The following is a 23,971-nucleotide window of genomic DNA, read 5'->3' on the forward strand; positions in this document are numbered from 1 at the left end:
TTCTAGATAACATTGGAGCTCATCTGTTCCTCAGGTGCATCCTTGGAGAGTCTCATGGCCTAGCAGCAAGTCATCTACATACGGAAGGAGGACGCATCCAGTGTCCTGTGCTGGAAACCACTGGAGGTTGTGAGCAAAGATGGTGGGGGAGTTCTTGAGCCCTTGTAGAAGCCGGGTCCAGGTGTGCTGCACCTTTGCTCCTATAGATGAGTCTTGCCACAGGAAGGCAAACAGTTCACAGATCTCTGGAGCTAGTCTTATACTGAAGAAGACATCTTTTAAATTCAAGCAAGTGAACCAGGAGGCTTGGGCAGGGAGGAAACTTAGGAGGGTGTAGGGGTTTGGCATTGTCAGATGCAGTTACTGCTGCTGGTTTTCTGCTCTCAGGTCTTGTACCATTCGGTAGTTGTTGATTTCTGATTTCCTGACAGGAAGCAAGGGAGTGTTCCAAGGCGACTGGCATGGGATGATAATGCCGTGCTCCTTAAGCCTCTGCAAATGTACCTGGATTCCTTCTAAGGCCTCTTAGGGAATCGGGTACTGTCTCTGGCTAACAGGCAGGGCCCCAGGTTTTAACTCTGTACCAGCACTTGGTTTATTGCCAGCCCAGGAGGATTGTCCTCAGCCCAGACTCTAGTCCATTTCTGCATCACCTTTTGACTGGGCATTTTCCCAGATTCAGTAGCAAAAATCCTCCACTCCTCTCTGGGAACAGTTAGGGTTAAGACAAGCCTGGGCTCTGCCACTTGCAAGTCTGGCTGGCTATTGTCAGCAAAAGATATAGTAGCCCTAATTTGCCTAGCAGGTCGAGTCCCAGTAAGGGAAGCGGGCAGTCAGGCATATACCGGAACTGATGAATTTCTTTACGACCTTCTAGGGAGCACTTGTGGGGCTGGCAGAACGCCTGCTCAGCCTGTGCTCCTGTGCCCTACGATGTCCACTCTATTGGGAGATAGTGGCGCCACTGGCTGAGTCACCACCAAATACTCAGCCCCCGTATCAATTAGGAAGTCTATCTGTTGGCCCCTTACTGTCATGCGGACCATGGACTCTTTGGGGGCTCCTGAGTTTAGTCAACCTCAGTCGAACAGGGACTCTCCCACTACGTCGAACAGGGACTCTCCCACTACGTTGAACAGTGTGCTTTCCTCCTTGGGGGCGGCCGGCGAGATTGCCTCCCCCTTGTCCAAGTTGGGATGCTTGTTCTAATGACCAGTTTTCTGACAGATAGCACACTGGTCACGTTGCAGCGGGGGGCCTGCCTGACTGCCTTTTCTTCGCCTGCCTTTTTCCCCTTTTGGAATGGGGGGCGGATTCCCTTTGCCCCTCTGGCTGAGGGCAGCAGCTATGAGATTGACCGCCTTTTTCATTCGACGATCCTCTTCTTTTCTGATTTTAGCCTCTCTGTTAACATAAACCTTACTGGCTACTTCTAGAAACTGGGCAGTATTCATTCCTGCAAAGCCTTCTAGCTTTTGGAGCTTCTTTTCTTATGTCTCCTGCACTCTGGCTGACAAAATGCAAATAACTATCCTCTGGTTCTCTGGACTCTGGATCAAAAGAAGTAAAAATCCTGTAGGCCTCACATAACCTCTCATAAAAATCGCCTGAACTCTCATCTTTCCTTTGCAAAGGTTCAGCTACTTTGTTATTGTTAATGGCTTGGCTTTCCTTCTGTAAGCCTTGAAGGAGGGCCTCCCTGTATCTCCTGAGCCGCCTCAGGCCCTCCTCGTTCTTTGGGTCGCACTTGGATCTTCTCCTGGCACCTGGGCCTGCGCATACGCGGTGGGGTTCTGATGTTCCTCGGGGGCTTTCTCCTCTAGCCGCTTAGTCTCTGCCTGCATTACTCCTTACCTTTCCTCTGTATTGAACAGAGTGAGGAGTACTTGATGGCAGTTCACATGTGTTGGATTGGGAGTTTGGAATATGGATTGCATGAAATCCAGCTACGCCTGAGGTGCCTGAGGCTTTTCTGTATAAGAGGGAGTATAGTGCTTCCATTTGAGATCGGTGGTAGTAAAAGGTTTGTACACTAGTACCGCTGTTCCACCAAGTGCCCATCTTTGTCCATTACTGTGTTTCTCACTTCTCAGAGGCATTTGCATACCAGACACTGCCTTTGAGTGTAACCTCCCAGCCAGGGGAGGAGAGCTGGGGACTGGCTCTGGCAGAGCGATGGGAGGAGTCTCTTGCTCAGGCAAGCTTATGCCAGGGCTTGATGGGCCTGGGTCTGTGGCAATCTCTGAATTGAACGAGGGGCTGAGTGTAGAAGGGTAAAGGCTTGCCAGTTTTAGGGCGGGGGGGGGCAAGGTTTCTGTTGCTTCAGGTTTACTAGAGACCGAGATTTCTGGTACTGGCAGCAACAGCTGCTTCTTGGGTAGGGTGGAACACTTCCCCTCTTTTGCTACTAGAACAGAGGATGCCTGGTCTCCAAGCCAGGGGTGAGGGTTCAAAACTAGCATGAGCCAAGCGCTTGTGTAGGGAAACTGGTCAAAGTGGCCTGGATCTCCAGTGACCACCTACCACACTTTCTGCACAGTGGACCTATCCAAGCTTCCCTCTGCTGGCCATCCAATCCCAAATGTGGGTTGTTCCAGTTCACACAAGGTTCTCAATTTTCTTGGGGACATGGTGACTAATCCCCTGAGAACCCGTTTTTTTTAAATTTTCTGAAGCTGGAAATGGGGAGGCAGTCAGACTCCTGCATGCGCCTGACCGGGTTCCACCCGGCACGCCCACCAGGGGGCGATGTTCTGCCCACCAGGGGGCGATGCTCTGCCCATCCAGGGCGTCGCTCTGTCACGACCAGAGCCACTCTAGCGCCTGGGGCAGAGGCCAAGGAGCCATCCCCAGCGCCCGGGCCATCTTTGCTCCAATGGAGCCTCAGCTGCGGGAGGGGAAGAGAGAGACAGAGAGGAAGGAGGGGTGGAGGGGTGGAGAAGCAGATGGGCGCTTCTCCTGTGTGCCCTGGCCGGGAATCGAACCTGGGACTCCTGCACGCCAGGCTGATGCTGAGCCAACCGGCCAGGGCCAGAACCCTTTTTTAAAGTTGTTCATCATCATGGCCAGGAGAGTGCTTTTTCCCTGTGACCCCCCCCCCCCCATACCTCTCATGACAGATAATGATCACGCCATATGGAAGGATTGGGGAAATGGTAAGGGGAATTTGGAGGGGATGCCACTGGCTTTGTTTGTCACCAGCCACTCCCCTTGTGGAGATATCGGACCCTCTTGGTTTATGACTGGCTGATACCAAGTATCAGCACGCAATTCTACCTCTTAGCTATACAAGGCGCCCTATGGAACTGCGGTTTGGGACTCAACACTCACTTTGGCCCTATGGGAGAAAGTCGGAACCCTCTCCTGTTGTCCATCTCATTCACTCCACACTTCACAGTCTTCTCCTCCTACCATCTGTGGAGGGTGACAGTCACTGCTCCTGACCTGTCCTGTGGAGAGTGATGAGTCACTACTCCAGAAGGTGATCAGTTCTCTGTTCTGTCCAATGGGGTAGGACCTCAGCTAGCTACCCTTGCCTAGTATGCCTTACTGTACTTCAGCCACCCATTTTCCCGTTCCTCTGTTTCCTGATCCTTGCTAGGACCAATAGAGACGACTCCCCCTCTGTCCTGTGGAGACATCCACATGGGGAAGTCATGGCTCTTGCTAAACGGGCATTTGCAGAGTGACCCAGGGGCTCCCCAACAGAGGTGCTTGAAGTTTGCTAATTGCGGGCATCATTCACCCTAGCTTCCCATCCAGTGCACTAGAAACTTTGTTGCAGGAACAAAAGAAATGACTCCTAGAGAGCAAAGATGCTCAAAGTTCTGGAGGAAGAGGATTTATTAGCTGGTGGAGCAGCATGGACTACTAGGCATCACAACATGAGCTTCCTAAAGTTAGCTTTTCTGAGTCTTATATACCTTTACAGCTTTAGCTGTCTCGTGAAAGGGGCCTGATTTCTTTGACTTCTTTGTCTGCAGACCTATGTGACTTTTGTGTCTCTGGGAAGGGAAGGTGTGAGAGGAGGTTTAGACCATTTGTCCTTGACTATTCACCTATCCCGTTTTCCTTGCTTATGTTGCAAGTTACTTCAAAGAGCTGATAAAGGGACTGCAGAGCTGTGATTTGTTACTTTTCAAACTAACTTAGCCCTTCGAGCCCTTCCCCCCTCACTCTGGGAGCGAGTCCTATCTTTCACCCCTCTTTTTACCCGGTCAAACCTTTAGTCCATTGGGTGTGTGGATTATTCAGGTGCACCTGCAGCCTAGCTGGGTTCCTTCTCTGCATTATAGTTCAATTTGTTGAAATTTCCAGGGGAGATCTCTCACACCACCATTTCTCTGATGTTACTCTTGGGAATATTTTAACAGTAGGTTTTTAGTAATGACTGAAGCACCATATTTTTAATAACTTGTTAATCTAGATTTTTCTTTAAGACAAAATTAAGTGGAAAGTAAACTTTTCAGCATCAATACAAAATTATTTTTAATCATACTTTAGTAATGGGAATACTTCTACGCTTTAAAGTTTACATGGCACATTTGCCTATCAACTTATTTTCATAGCTACCACATGAAGAAAGCAGAGTAGATGCTACTGTCTTAATTTTGTAGCTCAGGGAACTAAGGCTCAGAGTGGCCAGGTGACTTACTGGTAGTTTGGTGAGTATTGCTAGGACTCAGGTTTTCTGATTTCTAGTCCGGGGTAGTTACTCTGGAGTCTTCATTTAAAAACTATGTTTTTTACTATGTAGTTAGAAAACTAACTTACAGAAACTTGCTTACAAAACTCTTCTGATATATTTTTGTTCTTTCTATGGATATTTCCTCTATTTTTTGTATTCTTTTTTAGAATCATTGAGCTGGAAGAAATTTCAAGGGTGGTTTAAGTCAGCTGGCTTATATTGAAGATGTCAATAAGACCTTTAAACTTGTTAGTAGCAGCAGCAAGACTAAAAATCTAGGTTTCCTGATTTTTAGTTTATTGCTATGTTTATATTATCCTGTCTTCTCAGAAAAATGGCGAATGCAGCCCAGATTAACTTAGTTTATTTGGTCTCTAACAATATAACTTTTAATTATGATGGAAGCATACATGTTTTTAGTCTCTTAGTTTTTGACTTATAAAAAATAATTTTAGGTACAGGTATATGATAAGTGCTGCATACCAGTGAATTCTGACAATTATTTGATGATTAATCTCAGCATAGAGGACAGGGGCCACATCTTACTCATTTTTTTTTTTTTGACTAAGTGTCAGTGAGAAGGACAGGTAGGAACAGACAGAAAGGGAGAGAGATGAGAAGCATCAATTCTTTGTTGCAGCATCTTAGTTGTTCATTGATTGCTTTCTCACCTGTGCCTTGACCAGGGGGCTACAGGAGAGCAAGTGACCCCTTGCTCAAGCCAGCGACCTTGGGCTTTAAGCCAGGAACCTTTGGGCTTGAGCCAGTGACCATGGGGTCATGTCTATGATCCCACGCTCAAGCTAGCGGCCCCATGCTCAAGCTGGTGACCTTGGTGTTTTGAACCTGGGTCCTCCGTGTCCCAGACAATGCTCTATCCACTGCACCACGGTCAATCTCTTATTCATGTTTTTGCTACCCACTGTGTGCAATAGGTTTTCATATCCATAGTAAATTTCACTGAATATTTGTTGGATTGAATTTCATGATATATGGTGCTGTATATTAGTTATTTTTTATTTGCTTTTTAAATATTAAATTTGGTGATTTCTGTTAAAAATATATTTTTGCCTTCTCTAATCATCAGATTAATCACTATTAAAATTATCTCGTCGACTGGGGATGATATAATGCATATTTGGCTCATAGTGGATTTGACTCATGACTGAATTGACTGAAAATTTTTATTCCTGTTAGATTTTCATAACAATTGTCAACACAAAGTAATAAACGCAATCTTACTTTTTCTCTGATATTTCTTTTTCTCTGAACTGTTAATATATTGGTAATTATTCAGGAAATTTTTACAGTGCCCATCGGTATTTTATCAGTTTCAGAAATCTTTGGAATAAACAATTTAATTACATAGCTAGAACATCAACATTGGTATTAATTACAAGAGATTTCTCTTATCCCTGTGTAAATTGCTGATTTAGGCTTAACTTCCTTGAGTAGTTGCATTGTTAATTTTGAGCTCATAGACTATATACATAAGGGAAAAAAAGAGCAAGAGCAAAATAAAGTGAATCATTGAGTTAACCAGAGATCTAGGTATTTTAGACCTGTAAGAGAGACCCATTATCTTAGAAATCTTAGAACAGATTACATGGTAAAGATAAACTCAGAATAGCATGAGGGACTAGAATTTGAGGGTTGAATGATGGGTTTTTTCTTTAAGTAACTTTTCTATTGATGTTTAACACTTACAGAAGAGTGCACAACTCCTAAGTATACAGACAGATCACACAGTGTGAAAACATCTGTGTTACTAGTGCGCAGTTTGAGAAACAGAACATTATTAGCATCCCAAAGGCCGTTTCTGTGGTCCTAGTCCCTGTGCTCTAACCAGAAGAGTCACCACTATTGTGGTGTGCTGCACCAAAAATCAGTTTTTCCTGGAATTGTACACAGTGCCCTCTTGTTTCTTGTGCCTTTTGTCTACGTTTTCAGATTCATCCATGTTTGTATAGTTGTAGTCACTCATTCTCATTGCTGTGTAATAGTCTACCTTAGAAATATATTGTAATTTATAATATATATCCATTTGACTAATGATAAACATTTGAGTTCTTTTCTAGGCTGGGATTACTGCATATTTTTAATAAAGATTCTTGTACATGTCTTGTGGGGTCTGTGTGTGTGCATTTTTATTGGTTATAGAATTAGAGCGATATAAAGTAGTCCTGTATTTAGACAAGGAAAATCAGGGACAGAGTTTTGACTTAAATACTTGATTAGATTTCTTCTGGATGCATATAAAAAATGTGATGTGTGTATAGAAGGAAATATAAACAGCTAAAGTTTTTTGAAGTCATTCAGATTTTCATGGTAGTCATGACTAATGCAGGATATTTTGATTTAATATACATTTAAATATTATCATCTATAATTTCCTTTTTTTTTTCCCCTGCTGTTTTGGAGGTAGTTTTTCCCTTCTGTGTGTGTACCTGCATTCCTTGTTGATTTCTGGGAATGTCCTGCCTGCTCTTACCTTTGTTTGCAGAAATCCAACCCTTTGTTGTTGTTTTAAAGCTGGTTTGTGAAAATTTCCCTTGTGTTCCATTTAGAAATAATCCTTCCTTTTTCTAAGTTGTCTATAATTCTTTATATCTCTTTATAATATTTAGCTAATATTATCTTTATTGTTATACTTATCCCATTTTATCCTCATTCTTTTAGATTACAGTTTTTTGAGGATACTTTTACTTTTCCTTCCTCATAGTCACAAAACTCTGTACTTTGCATATATTGGCACTCAAATACATATTAAATTATAAATGCACTTATGTTCGAGAAAAATATTTAATTTTATACTTTAGAAGTCACTTTATAAGCAATAAATATTGTACCGCAATAAATTTCATACCACATGAAACACATAACTGACATTTAATATTGAAATTTAGTTTCAGTAATAGAAGATGGTGGCTTAAGCTGGCTAAGGAAGTCTTATCAAAGAATGAAGGAACAAGCTGAAAAACAAAACAGAAATTTTGAAGACATTGTAGCTGAAAGATATGGGGTGAGTATTCATATGAAGAAAATATATGTTATTTTTAGAGTTATGTGGGAAATTAAGTTGTTTAAGTTAGTCAGTGTTTTGTACCATGAAACTCTTTTGAATTAATTTGGTATTAAATTTTCAGTCTATGTACTGTAGAAGCCATTTTCTGCTTTCATTACTATGTAAACTTATGTAACATTTTTAGTGATATAATGAATGTAAAATTTAAGTACCTAAAATTTAAGTGTGTATTTAATGTAAAAATAACATCTTCTCATTGTGAGGAAAATATAAATAACACAGGAAAGTCTTTATAGTGCATCTCTGGAGATAACCATGGCACATTGCATATGGGATACAAATCATTGAACCTTTTAACATTTTACGTATCTTGTTTAATTTTTCTCCTTTTTAGTCAATGGAAATATTTCAGTCGAAATTAGAAGAAGCTGAAAAAGCTGCCTCCACAAAAGAAGACTGTAGACGTGAACGTTGGAGGAAGCCAACATATCCAGAAAAAGCACAAAGAACTCAAGAAAGTAGGAAACCAGACTTGATAAAATATAATGAAAGTTTAAGGGATAGAAATAGTTCAACAGATGTTACAAATAATAAAGATAAGTTTAGTGGTGATAAAAAAGATAATATATCTGGATCTTTAGAAACCTGTGGAAGAGACTCCAATCCAAAGCAAAATCCAGAGTTTTCTTTTGGAAATTTGAGACCTAAATTTTTAAGACCCTCTGATGATGATGAACTGCCATTCCATCACAAGGGTAGAAATTTTGAACCATCTAGTTCATCTTTAGCCCTCGTTGCTCAGGGTCCTGTGCATCGTGGTTTTCAAAAACCCACAGAGAACAGCAAAGAAAGTTTATCCTCAGGGAGTGGATCTGATGAGAGAGGAAGAGAGAGGAAACATTCAGCCCGGGAGCTGTCAGAAGCCAGTCGCAGTGCTGACTGTCGACACGTTTCAGAAGACCTGAGAGGAAAATCACAGCTTGAAAGCTTGAGGGATGACCTCCTGCAAAGAGAACGTCCACAGAACACACAGGCTTCACTTGCTGGGTATTTTGTCGTTTGTTTTTTAAACTGATAAATGAATATTAAGGTCCAGAGGATTCAAAGAACTGAATTGTGTTTAGAATATCAGTTATTTATTAGATGTGAGTTGTGATCTCCTGTTTCTTATATTTGGTACAAGAGGTAAGATATGCACATTTAACAGTTCAGTAGTTTCACTTTATGGATTGTATTTTATTTCACAATTTTATTTAACAAAAAATGCTGGAAGAATTCAATAGTTATATTTGCTCAAAATTTGTTGCTTTTTTACAACCTAAAAAAACTGAGTTAATCATTCTTTTAAATAGATGTAGTACAGGAAATATGTTGGTATATTTTGTTAGTTTCCAAATTATATTACTTTTAAAGGAAATGACTCGTTGTTAAGAATGATTATAGTTGTACTAGAAAGCCCGGCGGTCATACGAAATGACCGCTGTTCTAGATATTATAAATTGTAATTAAAATGATTTGTGCAAAGGTGTCTGCTAATTCAAACTGAATTACCCAGGGCAGGCGGTGAGGATGCCCCTTTGCTTAGTGCCCCACGGGGTTTCCCCCTTCTTCTTGCTTAATTGTTTAAAGTAGAGTGCAATGAAGGAAACCACTGGCGGTACATTTCTTAAGAGCCACCGCTAGCTCAATAAATAAAGGTGATTTAAATATGTTTTAATCCTTTTTGCGTTTTGGTCAGCATTACTCTGTCGTTTTTTTGCATTTCTCTCCTGCCTTTGTTCAAGGGACTCATTTTGTCGAGACAGGCTTTTTTGTCTTGCATCTGAGGCAAGCCTTGTTTCTCTATGCTCATCAGTCTCATTTTGCCGAGAAAGACGCATTTGCTCTGCGACTGAAGCAAGCCTTGTCTTTCTCTGCTCAGTGGTTTCTTTTTGTCAAGAAAGCCGTTTTTGTGCAGCTTTAGCTCCTCTTCTCTCCTCTTCAGTGCTGTATTTTCTAGGAGGCATTCTTAAAAGAAATTATGTTAAGACGTAGTTTTTATGTAAAACAGATGATTGCCAATGCAAACAAATGTTCACCTTCTCCCTGACACGCTCAATTTGCATTCAGCCTTAAATTGTTTCAAAAGCAGATGATTGCCAATGCAAACAAATGTTCACCTTCCCCCTGACCCGTTCAATTTGCGTTCAGCCGTGGCAACTTCACCCCATTGGCTAGTACAGTTACGCAAGCAACCAATAAGCTATCGGCGACAAACAGACACTTAAGCCACATATAATAAAGATGTATGGCATGCCTCCTAGAGGTCTTGGAGACTGAAGGAAAGTTTGTTGCCATAGCCCACATAAGATGTGAAAAAGGAATGTGAGGTCCATACAGGGAAGTATGGATTCCACTTTCGATAGTTGACAGATTGTAAAGCTAATGTTAGAGTTTTCAAAGCAAAATATAGGTAGGGAGGTGGTGGTATCTGTAATGATTAGGGAAATAGGTAGTACTTAGTGGATTTATTATTCTTGTACTTACAACACTTCTATGTAGAGCTGGGTTAGTAGAATAGGAAACACAGGTAGAATGAAATCAGACCTAGGAAAACTTGGTTTAGCCATAGGGATAGGTCTGTAAGAGGTAACCATACATAGAACACAAAAAAAATCCAAGGGAAAATGACTAAATTATACTTGAATAAGCATTAAAATATGTTTAAAAATATGACCAAATGAACGGGACACTTGCTAGAGGTTTTAGGAAATAATAGAATTCAGTGGTAGTAGTAGGTGTAATTTAGCATTGTGGTTCAGTCATGAGTCTGGTAATTGCTTTTGTTAATGACTCCATCTGAAGCTGTGAATTATAAAGAACAGTGTGTCACTTTCAGTGGGAGGAAGCTGGCAAAATCTGGCCTGCCAGGAGGCCTGGTCAGATGGGCTCTGGTTCAAGTCAGGGCTTTGATCCCAGGAAACCAAAGAAGAAATCTAGTTGTATTGACTTTATAACATGGCAGGGATTAGAGAATGTCTAAGACTGTTTGTATACCTATATAACTGTCTAGGCTTTGCTCCAGATACTGAGGAGGGTGGACTGTTTCCAATCCCCAGTAGCTAGAAAGATGAGGCTATATTTCCTGGTATCATTAGGGTTGGGTTAGCATTTGGGTGAGTGAGCTGTAGGTCTTGACTTCTGTGACAGCAGCTAAGCAGAGTATCTTCAGCAGTTATATACTCTTAGTATTCTGTCTGGTTCTCTAATTGCTTCATATTTGGATGCCATTTAAATTGTAAGCTTCTGATAGATATATTGCAATATAGGCATGCACTAAAACCTGTATATTTTTGTTTTAAAGACAGTATGCTGCCTGACCAGGCGGTGGCACAGTGGATAGAGCGTTTGAGCCCCCAGGTCATCTGGTTTGAGCAAAGCTCTCCAGCTTGGACCCAAGGTCGCTGGCTCAAGCAGGGGTTACTCGGTTTGCTGAAGGCTCATGGTCAAGGCACATATGAGAAAGCAATCAATGAACAACTAAGGTGTTGCAATGAAAAACTGATGATTGATGCTTCTCATCTCTCTCCCTTCCTGCCTGTCTGTCCCTATCTATCCCTCTCTCTGACTCTCTCTCTGTCTCTGTAAAAAAAAAAAAAAAAAGATAGTATGCTTTATTAGCTGCATTAATTTTTTTTTTTAAGCAAGAGAGAGGGACAGAGAGGGATAGACAGGAAGGGAGAGAGCATCAGTTTTTGTTTCAGAACTGCACTTTAGTTGTTCATTGATTGCTTTTTCATATGTGCCTTGACCAGGGGGCTGCAGCCAAGGCAGTGACCCCTTGCTCAAGCCAGCAACCTCAAGCTCAAGCTGGTGAGCCTGCTCTCAAGCCAGATGAGCTCATGCTTAAGCCAGCAACTTTGAGTTTTGAACTTGGGTCCTCAGTGTCTCAGGTTGACGCTCTATCCACTGCACCACCACCTGATCAGGCTGCATGTCATTCAGGCAGTTTGCTTTGGTAGCCCAGAAGGACAAGAGAAGATTGGCAGGTTCTGAAAGATTTTTGAGTATAGTCGTGAAATCGTTAGGAGAGAAAATTTGAGAACAAATGGTTGGAAAAGAATAATTAAAGGAAGGAGAGCTGTGTCAGCAAAGAATACCGTATTTTTCACTCCATAAGACACACCTAGGGTTTTAAGGAGGAAAATAAGAAAAAAAATATTCTGAACCAAATGGTGTGTTAAATATTTAATAAAATACCGTATTTTTCGTTCTATAAGACACATGGGCATTTTCCCCTTCACTTTTGGAGAAAAAAAATTGTGTCTTATGGAGTGAAAATGCGGTAATTGCAATATAACATACTCAAGGTTTAAGAAATATCATTGGGCTAGAGCTTTTTAATTATTTATTCCTCAAATGTTTTTAGACAGGGTGTGTGTATGTGTATCTTTGTGTGTGTTAAAGAGAATACATTTTAATGTGAAAATAGAATTTCCTTTTTAGAAATTATAAAGAGGACTTCTGAAGTACAGCAGTAATCCTAGAAAATGAGAAAAATCTTGTTCATTCGTTTTTTGTTTGTTTGTTTGTTGTTTTTTTTTTTGTAGATATGTAATTGCAGATGTCATGGTGATGTCTCTCCCAGAGCAAGAGCATCTACTTGTCCTTGTAAGGCTCAGGGAAAGCCAGGGTCTGCTCTTTGCTGTTTGCAGAGCATTGTGTTGCTCTGGTATCAGCAAGATGCAACAATGTATTCTTTAGTCATTGTGTGCCCAACAACTTTCATTTCATGTCTTTATTTGACACCTATTACTGTCCTATCAAGCATGTTAAGTATCTATTAACATTTAAAATACAAAGCATTAGACTGTTTTTTTACTTTTAAAAATTTTATTTATTGATTTTTAGAACCGTAAGGGAGACAGAAAGGAGAGAGACAGAGACGGAGAGAGAAACATCTACTTTTTGTTCCTCTTATTCATGCTGCCATTGGTTGATTCTTATATGTTCCCTGACCAGGGATCTGACCTGCAACCTTGGCATGTTGGGACAGCACTCTAAAGCAAGTGAGCTACGTGGCCAGGCCTCAGAGTGCTTGTATATTATCTCATTTATCCCCATCTACTATTCATCTGCTAATAAAAAACTTAATTCCTGTTAGAAAATATCCCCCTCCAATGTTGTGGAATATGAGTTTCATGACAGTGAGTGTTGCTCTTTTAAAGGTTTCTTGTGCTTCCAGTTATATTCTTGAAAATTGAGCTTTGGTTGGTCTTTACCATATCTTCATTTTCCTCTCTTGACTGAATTTTTAAGCTTGCATACTGAGAAGTGAAGAAAAAGTAACATTTCTGCAAAAAAAAAAAAGGGGGGGGGAGAATTAAGTAAAATTACAAAGATGTGTCTTTGGTTAGACAATAATAGAGGTCTTTGGCAATTTAATCAAGAATATTACCATTGTAAAAGAGGATTTATAAGCCAGATTTCATCAAATAAGTTATGATTATGGGCTTATGAGATGGTAGAGATAGAACATGTATGTGGGAGACATGAGTTAAATGAAGTGCTTCCTCACTTTCTTTTATGGTGCAGATACTTGTATATGTTTATATTTTAATGGGAAAGAGTATCATGTTTAGAAGAAGCTAACATGGACAGATGATAGATGGAATAATCGAGCAAGACCCCAAGAACAGAGTGGATGAGCGTAGGATTCAGTGCACTCATACAAAGTGGGAACAGTAGCCTTGGGTGGTAATGTTAAAGAAATGGAAATTGTGGCCACAGATTGTGGGTGACAGGAAAATTATGGGAATTCTATTTTGAGGGCTTAGTGTTTTTCAACACACGATCCCTAGAATATTGGTGTTCCTTTTGGTTTAAATATGGGCCACAATGAGTTTGGTAGCTTCAGAAAATAAAAGTGATGTAACAGTTTGGTTTACATACAGCTCACAAATTTGAAATGTCCTCGCATTGTTGTGACTTACTGGTATTAGTTTATTTTGCTTTTACCAAAAAATATTAACCTTTGGAACAGAATTATCTTAAAATTTTTAGTCCAGTGTACATATCATGTTTACTTTAATCCTTGGAAACTGAAAGTTTCAGAGACCGACTTTCTTTTACTGATTCAGATTTGAGAAAAAGTGTCTGGTGTAAAGGAGGTTATTTTTGTATTAGAGATGTCTCTTGAAGCTTAAATTAGATGACTGACAAATTCTTTCTGCTATTCATCTTATATTTTTTCGATGCTTCTATTCCTACATCTGGTGGTATAAAAATAATCGACATAGTACCCGCTTTCAAGGAACTCAAACCATTGAGGAGGCAGTTATATAGACATGTGAACAAATATGGCAAATAAATGCCAAGATACTTGTAAGTATAGGAATTTAACAGTTACAGTACTTATATACAAGAAGGGTGATTAATTCTTGGGATAACATTAGTGGAACAGAGTCCAGGAAAGTTGTGTAGGGAAAAGTAGTGAGCTCCTGAAGAATGGTCCCTTAAGCAGTAAGTGGGGAAGGGCAACACTCATGGAGGGAGAAACGTGGAGATAGCATGGTCTAGTTAAACATCTGCAGATGGTAGTTTGGAGTGTTGATGCAGTAGCTCCCTGAGAGAAGGGTTTATTTCTTTGTATTCTTTAAATTCTGTTCAAATGCTTAGTATATATTAGCCTCTTTATTGAGTGGGAGGCAAATGGGTAAGTACATATGACAGATACTGTCTTGTTTATCCTGTAAATGGCCCCAGAATCATGTTTATGTGTTGAACAGTATCCTATAGTGATAGGTTAGTTTGGGAAATGGAGCAAATTTAAGGCCGATAACTCTGGTTGGGAGGCTATACAGTATCTGCGAGACAAGTGTCAAGACTGAGGAGGGAACCTAGAGGACAGGAGGAGCTTGAGTGGGCATCCGGGCCTCAGTGATGAAGCTTTCAATTCTTTGAGCCCTTGAAAGAATTTGGTTACTTCTTATCTGTATACCTACCTGCTCTAAACAATCTTTCTTAAACTGTTTTTGCAGAGATTGGCTTTCGTTGGCAAAGAGAACTAACCATTCTTGAGCACCAGGTTAGGTGCTCTGTTTGGACTGTTTTTTTCTTTTATTCATTCAAATTTGATGAAAAGTATCAGGTCTGGAGGGGAAGTTATTTTTGTATTCGAGATGTCCCTTGGAACTTAGATAACTTTACACCTTTTTTCTACTATTATATTTCTGTAACTATATTACTACAATTACTGCAATTTTATACATTATTGCATTTAATTCCAATAATGTGAGGGTATTAATCATTTTCTCGATTCCATAGCCTCTGAGAGGTTAACATACTTGACTGATCATAAAGCTAGTAAGTGACAGAGTCTAGATTTGAATCTCTTTGAATCTGGCTGCAGAACTTCTTTTCTCATAAAACTAAGACAGATTTTCCATTTCTTAAAGGGGTGATGCAAGGTAATAATTGGTATTATAAAGAAAAAGCTTTTAGGGCTTCATGAAAAGTTTGTATTAGGAACTCTTAGAATTTAGTAGTTTGTTTTTAGGTATTTATACTTTTATTTTGACCCATATCTGTAGCAAGCATAAGTCTGTTGATATTTGATATAGTAGTTTACTAACATTCCTAAAGTCAGACCCACAAAAGGAGGTGGATTGATGGATGCCTTTTAGCCTTCATTCCAGTGATCCTGTCAAACATAAGCTTGTTTGCAGGATGGCTTATTTTCTAAATAACTGAATTGAATGAGAAATCCTATATGGACTAGTGTCTGGATTACAGTAAGCATCTACTGGATTAACAGAGAAAGGTGGAGAGAAATATTGGGGAAACCACCTGTAAGGTATTTTTCCCCGCCGAGAAGGAAGGAAGAGGGCTCGGAACCACAAAGTGTGGAATAATAAATGGCTTTATTGAGTGCAGAGCGCATCCCGCCCAGCAAGTTTCCCTGGCCCCGAGGAAAGAAAGATGGAGGCCAGATGGAGGCCAAGGAAGTTGCACGGATTAAACCGCGTGGGAGATATTTAAAGGGGTCCCTCTAGGGAAGTGGAGCTAATATGACGTGGTGAAATCTCACTGGCTGGCAGACGGTTGCTTTTTTCCAAAGGGTTCCTGCGAAGCTTCTTTTGGCGCACTTGGTTGTGAGCGGTCCTAGCCAAAGTGTGCGGGTCTGAGTTCCCCAAGTGACCATCCCCCATTATCTACTGACCTTACACCACCCCCTTGCTCATTTTATTTTTCCTCCATTTTTTATTATCTTAATTGGCTAGTGTTGAAAGTGGATGAACTAGGACATAACTTTGTAGAAAGAAAACAAAAGAAACCCTGTTCAGGTATTTGAATACTTGGCAGTAAATAAAAGCATAAAAAAGACAAGCAGCCAGGAAATTTCTCATGCAGGAAGTTAGGAAGTTGGGCAGTTATGGCAGATCCTAATGCAAGCTGACTTCAGGGGCGAATAATTTCACTGATACTCTTTAGAAAGGTCATGACTGTTGTTATTTAATTTGTTTTACATTATATATACATGTAACAATTTAATATAATTTCCACATAAAGGGCAGAAATAGTACATTTTCAAGGCAGAGACTTTTGGAAAATTAATTGCATGGGAAAGAAAGCAACTTGAAGAATGTTGTGTTGATTAGTAAGTCAAAATTTGTATTGAAATATGATTGGGTTGCTTGCAATTCAAATAAATTATATTTACAATACAATAAAAATGACTTGTACCTCAGAATTTAATTTAAAAAAGTGATTGAAATTTATTTTCCATATAAAAAAAGTACAACAAATGGTACAAGCAGTACCTCAATCCACAGAAGCATATAAAAAGCAATCAAGTTATCCTGCTTACACAAATGCATACCCCTACTGTTTGTCTTAATTGGTTTTTAAAATGTAGACTGAAAGAACTTGAGGGGAACAAAAATATGTTATTTTCTAATGGTGCTTTACATGAAATATTTTAGGTTTCTTAGTCATAGCCCCAGATTATTACCTTTTCCTTTCACCAGTATGAGGAGAAATGATTCATACAGAATTTCTGCAGAGATAATGTCTTTTTAAAAAACAAATTAAGTGATGTCTATTAAAGTACATTTTTTCATCCAAAAGGAATTCATTATTTAAAAATAATTTCCATATGTGGTTGTTAGGGCAAGTTTTGATTTGGAAACCTGTTTATATGTTTTGCTACTACTTGCTCAGAATGTACGTCGAAAACTCAGGTTAATTTCAGTAGAGTATGATGAAATCTAGAAATTTAGGAAAACTGGCAATATTGATATACACTTTATATTAGAGATTTACGACAGATTTTTTCTGCTTTTAAACCCTTTGAGGGTTTTTAAAAACTTTATTGAGGTATAATAAGTTGCACATATATTATAAATTTCTTAAGTTTTGAAATACGTTCAAATGAAGCCATCATTTGCAAAAGTTTCAGGTACCCTTTCATAAGTCCTCTCTCTCATGTCGTCTTATACTCCCCCAACCTCCTTAGGCAACCGTTTATCTTCTTTCTTTTATTATAGACTCGTTTGCTTTCTCTAAAGTCATATATGAATGGCATCATATGTTGTGCACTCTTTTTATTTTTCTGTCTTCTTTCACTCAGTGTAATTTTGAGTCTCACCCATGTTGTATAACAATAGTTTATTCCTCTTTTTTTTCAGATAAATAGTATGCTATTGGTAGATACACCACAATTTACTTTTTTATTCATCTGTTGGAGAACAGCTATAAATAAAGCTATTATAAATAAATCTCTTTGAACATTCAGCTACAAGTTTTTATATGGATGCTTTCTTTCCTTTTAGGTAAATACCTAGGAGAGGAATTGCTAGGTCATATGGTAACCATATGTTTAAATTTTAAGAAACTGTCAAGCTCTTTCACCAAGTAGTTGTATCATTTCACATTACCACCAACAGTGTATGAGACTCCTGTTCCTTCATATTCTTTCAGGAACTTGGGATGGTCTTTAAATTTTAATTATTCTTGTGAATGTGTAGCTATATCTCATTGTATCTATTTATATCTAGATTTAATTTGCATTCTCTAATGACTGCTAATGTTGAGCATCCCATGTGCTTATTTGCCATCTGGATATCTTTTTGTAAGGTGCTTAGAATGTGTTGTAATTTTGCTTTTCTCATTTTTTTATTGGTATTTGTATCTTTTTTTCCCTCCCTGTTCCATAAGACTAGAACTGTATCAATTTCACTGTCTCAACCAACCTTTGGTTTCCTTGAATGTGTTGATTATTCTGTTTTTTATTTATTTATACGCAGATCTTTAGTTTTTTTTTGTATCCTGCTTATTTTGCATTTAATTTGCTCTTTTTTTCTGTTTTTTTTTTTAAATTTTTTTTTCCTTTTAATTTTTTATTTTATTTTATTTATTCATTTTAGAGAGGAGAGAGAGAGGGAGAGAGAGAGAGAGACAGAGAGAGGAGAGAGAGACAGGGGGGAGGAGCTGGAAGCATCAGCCCTCATATGTGCCTTGACCAGGCAAGCCCAGGGTTTCGAACCGGCAACCTCAGCATTTCCAGGTCGACGCTTTATACACTGCGCCACCACAGGTCAGGCTTCTCTGTTTTCTTATAAGCTGAGATCATTGATTTGAGATTTTTTTCCTAACAGAAGTATTTTAGTACTATGAATTTCCCCCTAAGTAATGCTTTAGCTGCATCTTACAAATTCTGATATGTTATGTTTATATTTCTATTTAGTTCAAAATGTTTTTAAATTTCTCTGATTTTGTTCTTGACCCATAGTTATTTGCAGGTATGCTACTTAGTTTCCAAATAGTTGAAGATTTTCCAGCAATCTTTGTTGATGATTTCTAATTTAATTTCACTGTGGTCAGAAAATGTAGCTTGTATGACTTGAATTCCTTTAAATTTATTGAAACTTGTTTTATGGCTCATAATATGGTTTATCTTGGTAAATGTTTGGTATTCACTTGGGGAAAATGTGTATTCTACTGTTTTGGGGTGAAGTATTCTGTGAATGTCTTGTTAGGTTATGTTAGTTGATAATGTTATTCATCTCCTCCATAGTCTAGCTGATTTTATGTTTACTTATTCTATCAAGTATTGAGACTGTGGTCTTGAAATCTGCAAATATATATATATATATATAATTGTAGATTTGTCTATTTCTCTTTGCAGTTTTGTCAATATTTTGAAGCTCTGTTATTAGGTGCATAAGTATTTTTTGAGATTCTTTTGTACTCCTGATGTCCTGACCTCTTTTTCATATGAAATTTCTTTTTTTTATTTGTCCCTGGAGATATTTTTATTCTGTAATCTAATTTGATAGTAATGAAGCCACTTCAGCTTTCTTTTGAATAGTGTTAAAACATGATATATTTTCCCCCATTCTTTTATGTTTAACATATTTATGTCTTTATAGTGCATTCTTGTAGTTGAGTTTTGCTTTTTTATCCATCTGAAAATTTTTGATTTTTAATCAGGTATTTAAACCATTTATATCTTGTGTGGTATAATTAGGTTCAAATCTGTAATTTTATTATTTGTTTTCTGTTTGTTCTGAACTTTGTTTTCCTTTTTATCTGACTCATTTTGGATTATTTTTATGATTTAATTTTATTTCTCTTATTGTTATATATATTTATTTGTTATTTTATTGATTACTGTAGCTTTGAATAGTATATGTCTTGAACTTACCTACCTTCCAGTGATATTAGGCCACTCCTATATGATATAGGAACTTTATAGTAGTTGGTTTATATTTCTCCCCTATCGTCCTTTCTGTTATTGTGCTCATACATTCTACTCATACTTTTCATTAACCCCTCATATTATTTTTGTTTAAATAGTAATCTTAAGTAGGTTTAAGTAATAAGAAAAAAGTTTTATATTTTACTCTTTGTGTCATAATTTCTGTTGCTCTTTCTTCCTTTGGGTTGATCCATATTTCAGTTTGATATAATGTGTGTGTGTGTGTGTGTGTGTGTGTCTGTGTGTGTGTATTTTTTTTTGCCTGAGGCTTCTCTTTAACATTCTTTCAGCTTATGTCTGAAAATGTCTTCATTTCACCTTTGTTTTTAAAAGATATTTTCACTTGGTATAGAATTCTAGGTTGATAGTTTAAAGAACTTTAAATATGTTTCTGCTGTCTCCTTGCTTGCATTGTTTCTGATCAGAAATCTGCTGTCATACTATGTTTCTGTTTACATAAATTTGTCCTTTTTTCTTCCTATGCGTGCTTTTACAATGTTCTGTTTATCACTAGTTTTGAGCAATTTGATGTGCCTTGATGTAGTTTTTATATATATATATATTTTGTACTGGGATCACTAGAGCTTCTTAATTCTGTAATATTTTTAGTTTTTAACAAATTTGGAATGTTTTGGCCTTTGTTTCTTCTGTCTCCCATTTGTTCCTTTCAGGGACATGAATAACATGAATATTAGGGTATTTAAGACTGCCTGCTTGACTAGGCGGTAGCGCAGTGGATAGAGCATCGGACTGGGATGTGGAGGACCCAGGTTCTAGACCCCGAGGTTGCCAGCTTGAACGCGACTCATCTGGTTTGAGTAAAGCTCACCAGCTTGGATCCAAGGCCACTGGCTCGAGCAAGGGGTTACTCAGTCTGCTGTAGCCCCACGGTCAAGGCACATATGAGAAAGCAATCAGTGAACAACTAAGGTGTCACAACAAAAAACTGATTGATGCTTCTCATGTCTCTTTGTTCCTGTCTGTCTGTCCCTATCTATCCCTCTCTCTGAATCTCTCTCTGTCTCTGTAAAAATAAATAAATAAGTAAAAATGTACTGAGTTAATTAAAAAAAAAAAAAAGACTGCCCACAGCTCTTTAATGCTTTTTAAAAATATTTTAATATTCCTTTTTTGTCTATGTGTTTCATTTCTAATGTTTAAGTTTACCAGGTTTTTTGTAGTTTAATATTCTATGAACCCTCTTCAGTGTATATTTCATCTCAGGCATTGTAATTTTTACTTTTAGAAATTCAGTTCTAGACACTTCTCCCAGGAAGAGATACAAATGGCCAACAGATATATGAAAAGATGCTCAGCTTCATTAGTTATTAGAGAAATGCAACTCAAAACTACAATGAGATACCACCTCACCCCTGTTAGATTAGCTATTATCAACAAGACGGGTAATAGCAAATGTTGGAGAGGCTGTGGAGAAAAAGGAACCCTCATTCACTGTTGGTGGGACTGTAAAGTATTACAACCATTATGGAGGAAAGTATGGTGGTTCCTCAAAAAACTGCAAATAGAACTACCTTATGACCCAGCAATCCCTCTACTGGGTGTATACCCCAAAACCTCAGAAACATTGATACGTGAAGACACATGTAGCCCCATGTTCATTGCAGCACTGTTCACAGTGGCCAAGACATGGAAACAACCAAAAAGCCCTTCAATAGAAGACTGGATAAAGAAGATGTGGCACATATACACTATGGAATACTACTCAGCCATAAGAAATGATGACATCAGATCATTTACAGCAAAATGGTGGGATCTTGATAACATTATAAGGAGTGAAATAAGTAAATCAGAAAAAAACAAGAACTACATGATTCCATACATTGGTGGAACATAAAAATGAGACTAAGAGACATGGACAAGAGTGTGGTGGTTACCAGGGGTGGGGGGAGGGAGGACATGGGAGGGAGGGAGGGAGAGAGTTAGGGGGAGGGGGAGGGGCACAGAGAACTAGATAGAGGGTGGCGGAGGACAATCTGACTTTGGGCAAGGGGTATGCAACATAATTTAATGACAAAATAATCTAGACATGTTTTCTTTGAATATATGTACCCTGATTTATTAATGTCATCCCATTACCATTAATAAAAATTTATTGAAAAAAAAAAAAGAAAAAAAAATTCAGTTCTATTTTATATCTTAGTTCCTAACATTTTGAACGTATGGAATACAGTTATAACAACTTAGTACCCTTGTCTGCTGTTTCTTGCATCTTTGTCAGTTATGGGTTGATTTGGTTGATAGCTTTTTCTTCTAATGGTGGTCTTTGTATATCTGGTAATCTTTGATTGGATATTATATATATATTAAGAATTTTACTTTGTTGAGTGCTGATTATTTTTGCATTTTTATAAATATTGTTGAGCTTTGTTCTGTAACATGGTTAGGTTAACTGGACCCAGTTTGATCCTTTTGACTCTTGCTTTAGCATTTGTTAGGTGGTTACAGAGCAGCATTTAGTCTAGGGCTTATTACCTGTATTTCCCACTAATGAAGCAAGACCCTTTTCTTAATATCCTAACCAATGCTTTCTGAGTTGTGAGGTTTCCTTGTCTGGCCGCTAAGACTAAGCACTATTCCCAGGAATGTTGAATACTGTTCAGCTAACACTTTGAGATAGTTCTTTTCCTGACTGTGGGTATTTTCTTGCTGAATAAATACTTCAGGGGAATGCGCCACAGGTCTCTCTTCTTTAGCTGCTTGGGAGTTCTTGTACTCAGCTTTGGCTGGGTTTACCCTCCCTGCAATGTAGTCTTGAATCTTTCTTAAGGCAGTTGTATGTGCCAGGAATCTGACACTGGCTTCAAATTTCTCTTCTTCTGTGAAGCTTTTGTAGTATAAATTTGGTATATGATATTAGCCATGAATTAGTTTATATTGTTTTATTCTGGGTTGACTTTCCAAAAGAGCACAGGATCATTGTTTTTTTCTTTTAATGCAATTAAATATGTCATTTCCTTTGATTATTAATAACATCACATTGAATGAAAAATTTGCCCTGCTGTGTAGAATTTTGGCCTGATCCTAATGCTTTTACCCTATTTCCCCATGTATAAGACGCATGCTTTTCCGAAAAATTTGAGATCTAAAAACTGGGTGCGTCTTATACAGTGGCTGTAGAATTTTTAACTTGTGTTTCCCACTTTTTCATGCTTGTTTTTACACTCATTGTTGAAGACAGTGATTCGTCATCAGACACAGATGAGAACAAGCTATAGATGGGAGTTTTGACAGTAATGAGGAATTCTATGAATTTTATGATGAATAAAATATGAGTTCAATAACTTTATGTAATACATTTTTTTTTCCAAATTTTGGTCCCCCAAATTAAGGTGCGTCTTATACATGGGAGCATCTTGTACATAGGGAAATATGGTATTTATTTTTGTTTGTTTTCTTGTTTGAGAGGTAGTATGGTAATACTAAATAATGATGAATAGCTGTCTTATATTATTTACTTCATTGTAAGTGGGACTCTGTTCAGTTATTATTATAGGTGCGATAGGCCATCATGGCCTTGTAACAGAGAACCTTAAGTTATTAATTTATGGTGGAACATTGATTCATATTCATAGATTTATGAATCATGATCTGTGGTACTGCTGCTTTGTTAAGGTCAATTAAAGTAACATGTGAGTCTTGATGTTACTTGCATTGTACCTATATTTTATATGCTCTTAATCTTCCCTCTTCAAACAGAAATGGTCCAGAGGATGAGTCCATGCACATCCTGAGTGTTGATGAGAAGAACAAATTGGGAGCCAAGATCATCAAGGCTGAGATGATGGGAAATATGGTAAGGCTCTTATTGTTCTTCTGGAGAATAGTAATTAAGTATTTAATTTCTGATAAGTAATTTTGAAATGTGGATATAGCACACTATGTGGATAACTACTTTAAATAAATTATTGAACACTTCTATAAACAGTATTGTCCATCTACTTCTAAATAAATTTCTCTCTCTGTTATGTTCTGAAATTTAAGATTCTAGGAAACAATGCTTTTTAATTTCTCTTTTACTTTGCTATTTGCATTGTTCTTGCATTTCTAACTTATTGAGCATATTTAAGGGAGTTAATGATATCACTGGCTTTTAGGCATGTATTGTTAAGGACATGTTTTCCTTTCTTAAATTCCCTTATAGAGGAACCTAAAATATGCCCTCCTAAAAAGGATAGGCATAATAAATTAATTTATTCGAACTTTAAGGCAGTGTGTTTGTGCCTGATAATGCATTAGCTACTTTGTACAGGTTAGCTCATTCAATTTCTTCAATTATGTTTTGACTTAAGATTCAAAATTGAGTAGAAATAGGGATGATTTGGTAAGAGCTGCTTCTATCTATTATTATCACATTTGTGTTATATTGATACATGTTACATAGTACATGGCAGATTAGCAAAGTCAGGTAGTTTTTTATGTCTTGACAGACTGTATTCCCTCATTGTCATATGTATTTACTCATCTCAGATTCAAATATAATTAGTCTTCTGTCTTGGTA

At 38.0% G+C, this 23,971-nt stretch overlaps 1 protein-coding gene across 1 annotated transcript in view; it reads left to right on the plus strand.

The window, feature by feature from the left end:
* Positions 1-23,971, plus strand: part of CWF19L2 (CWF19 like cell cycle control factor 2) — a 120,992-nt gene that overhangs the window by 24,429 nt on the left and 72,592 nt on the right. The window contains exons 7-9 of the mRNA XM_066247570.1: positions 7,594-7,709; positions 8,107-8,759; positions 23,170-23,266. Coding sequence (XP_066103667.1) covers positions 7,594-7,709; positions 8,107-8,759; positions 23,170-23,266 — 866 coding nt within the window. The remainder of the gene's footprint in view (positions 1-7,593; positions 7,710-8,106; positions 8,760-23,169; positions 23,267-23,971) is intronic.

This window comes from Saccopteryx bilineata, chromosome 1 (assembly GCF_036850765.1).
Source record: "Saccopteryx bilineata isolate mSacBil1 chromosome 1, mSacBil1_pri_phased_curated, whole genome shotgun sequence".
Lineage (NCBI taxonomy): Eukaryota > Metazoa > Chordata > Mammalia > Chiroptera > Emballonuridae > Saccopteryx > Saccopteryx bilineata.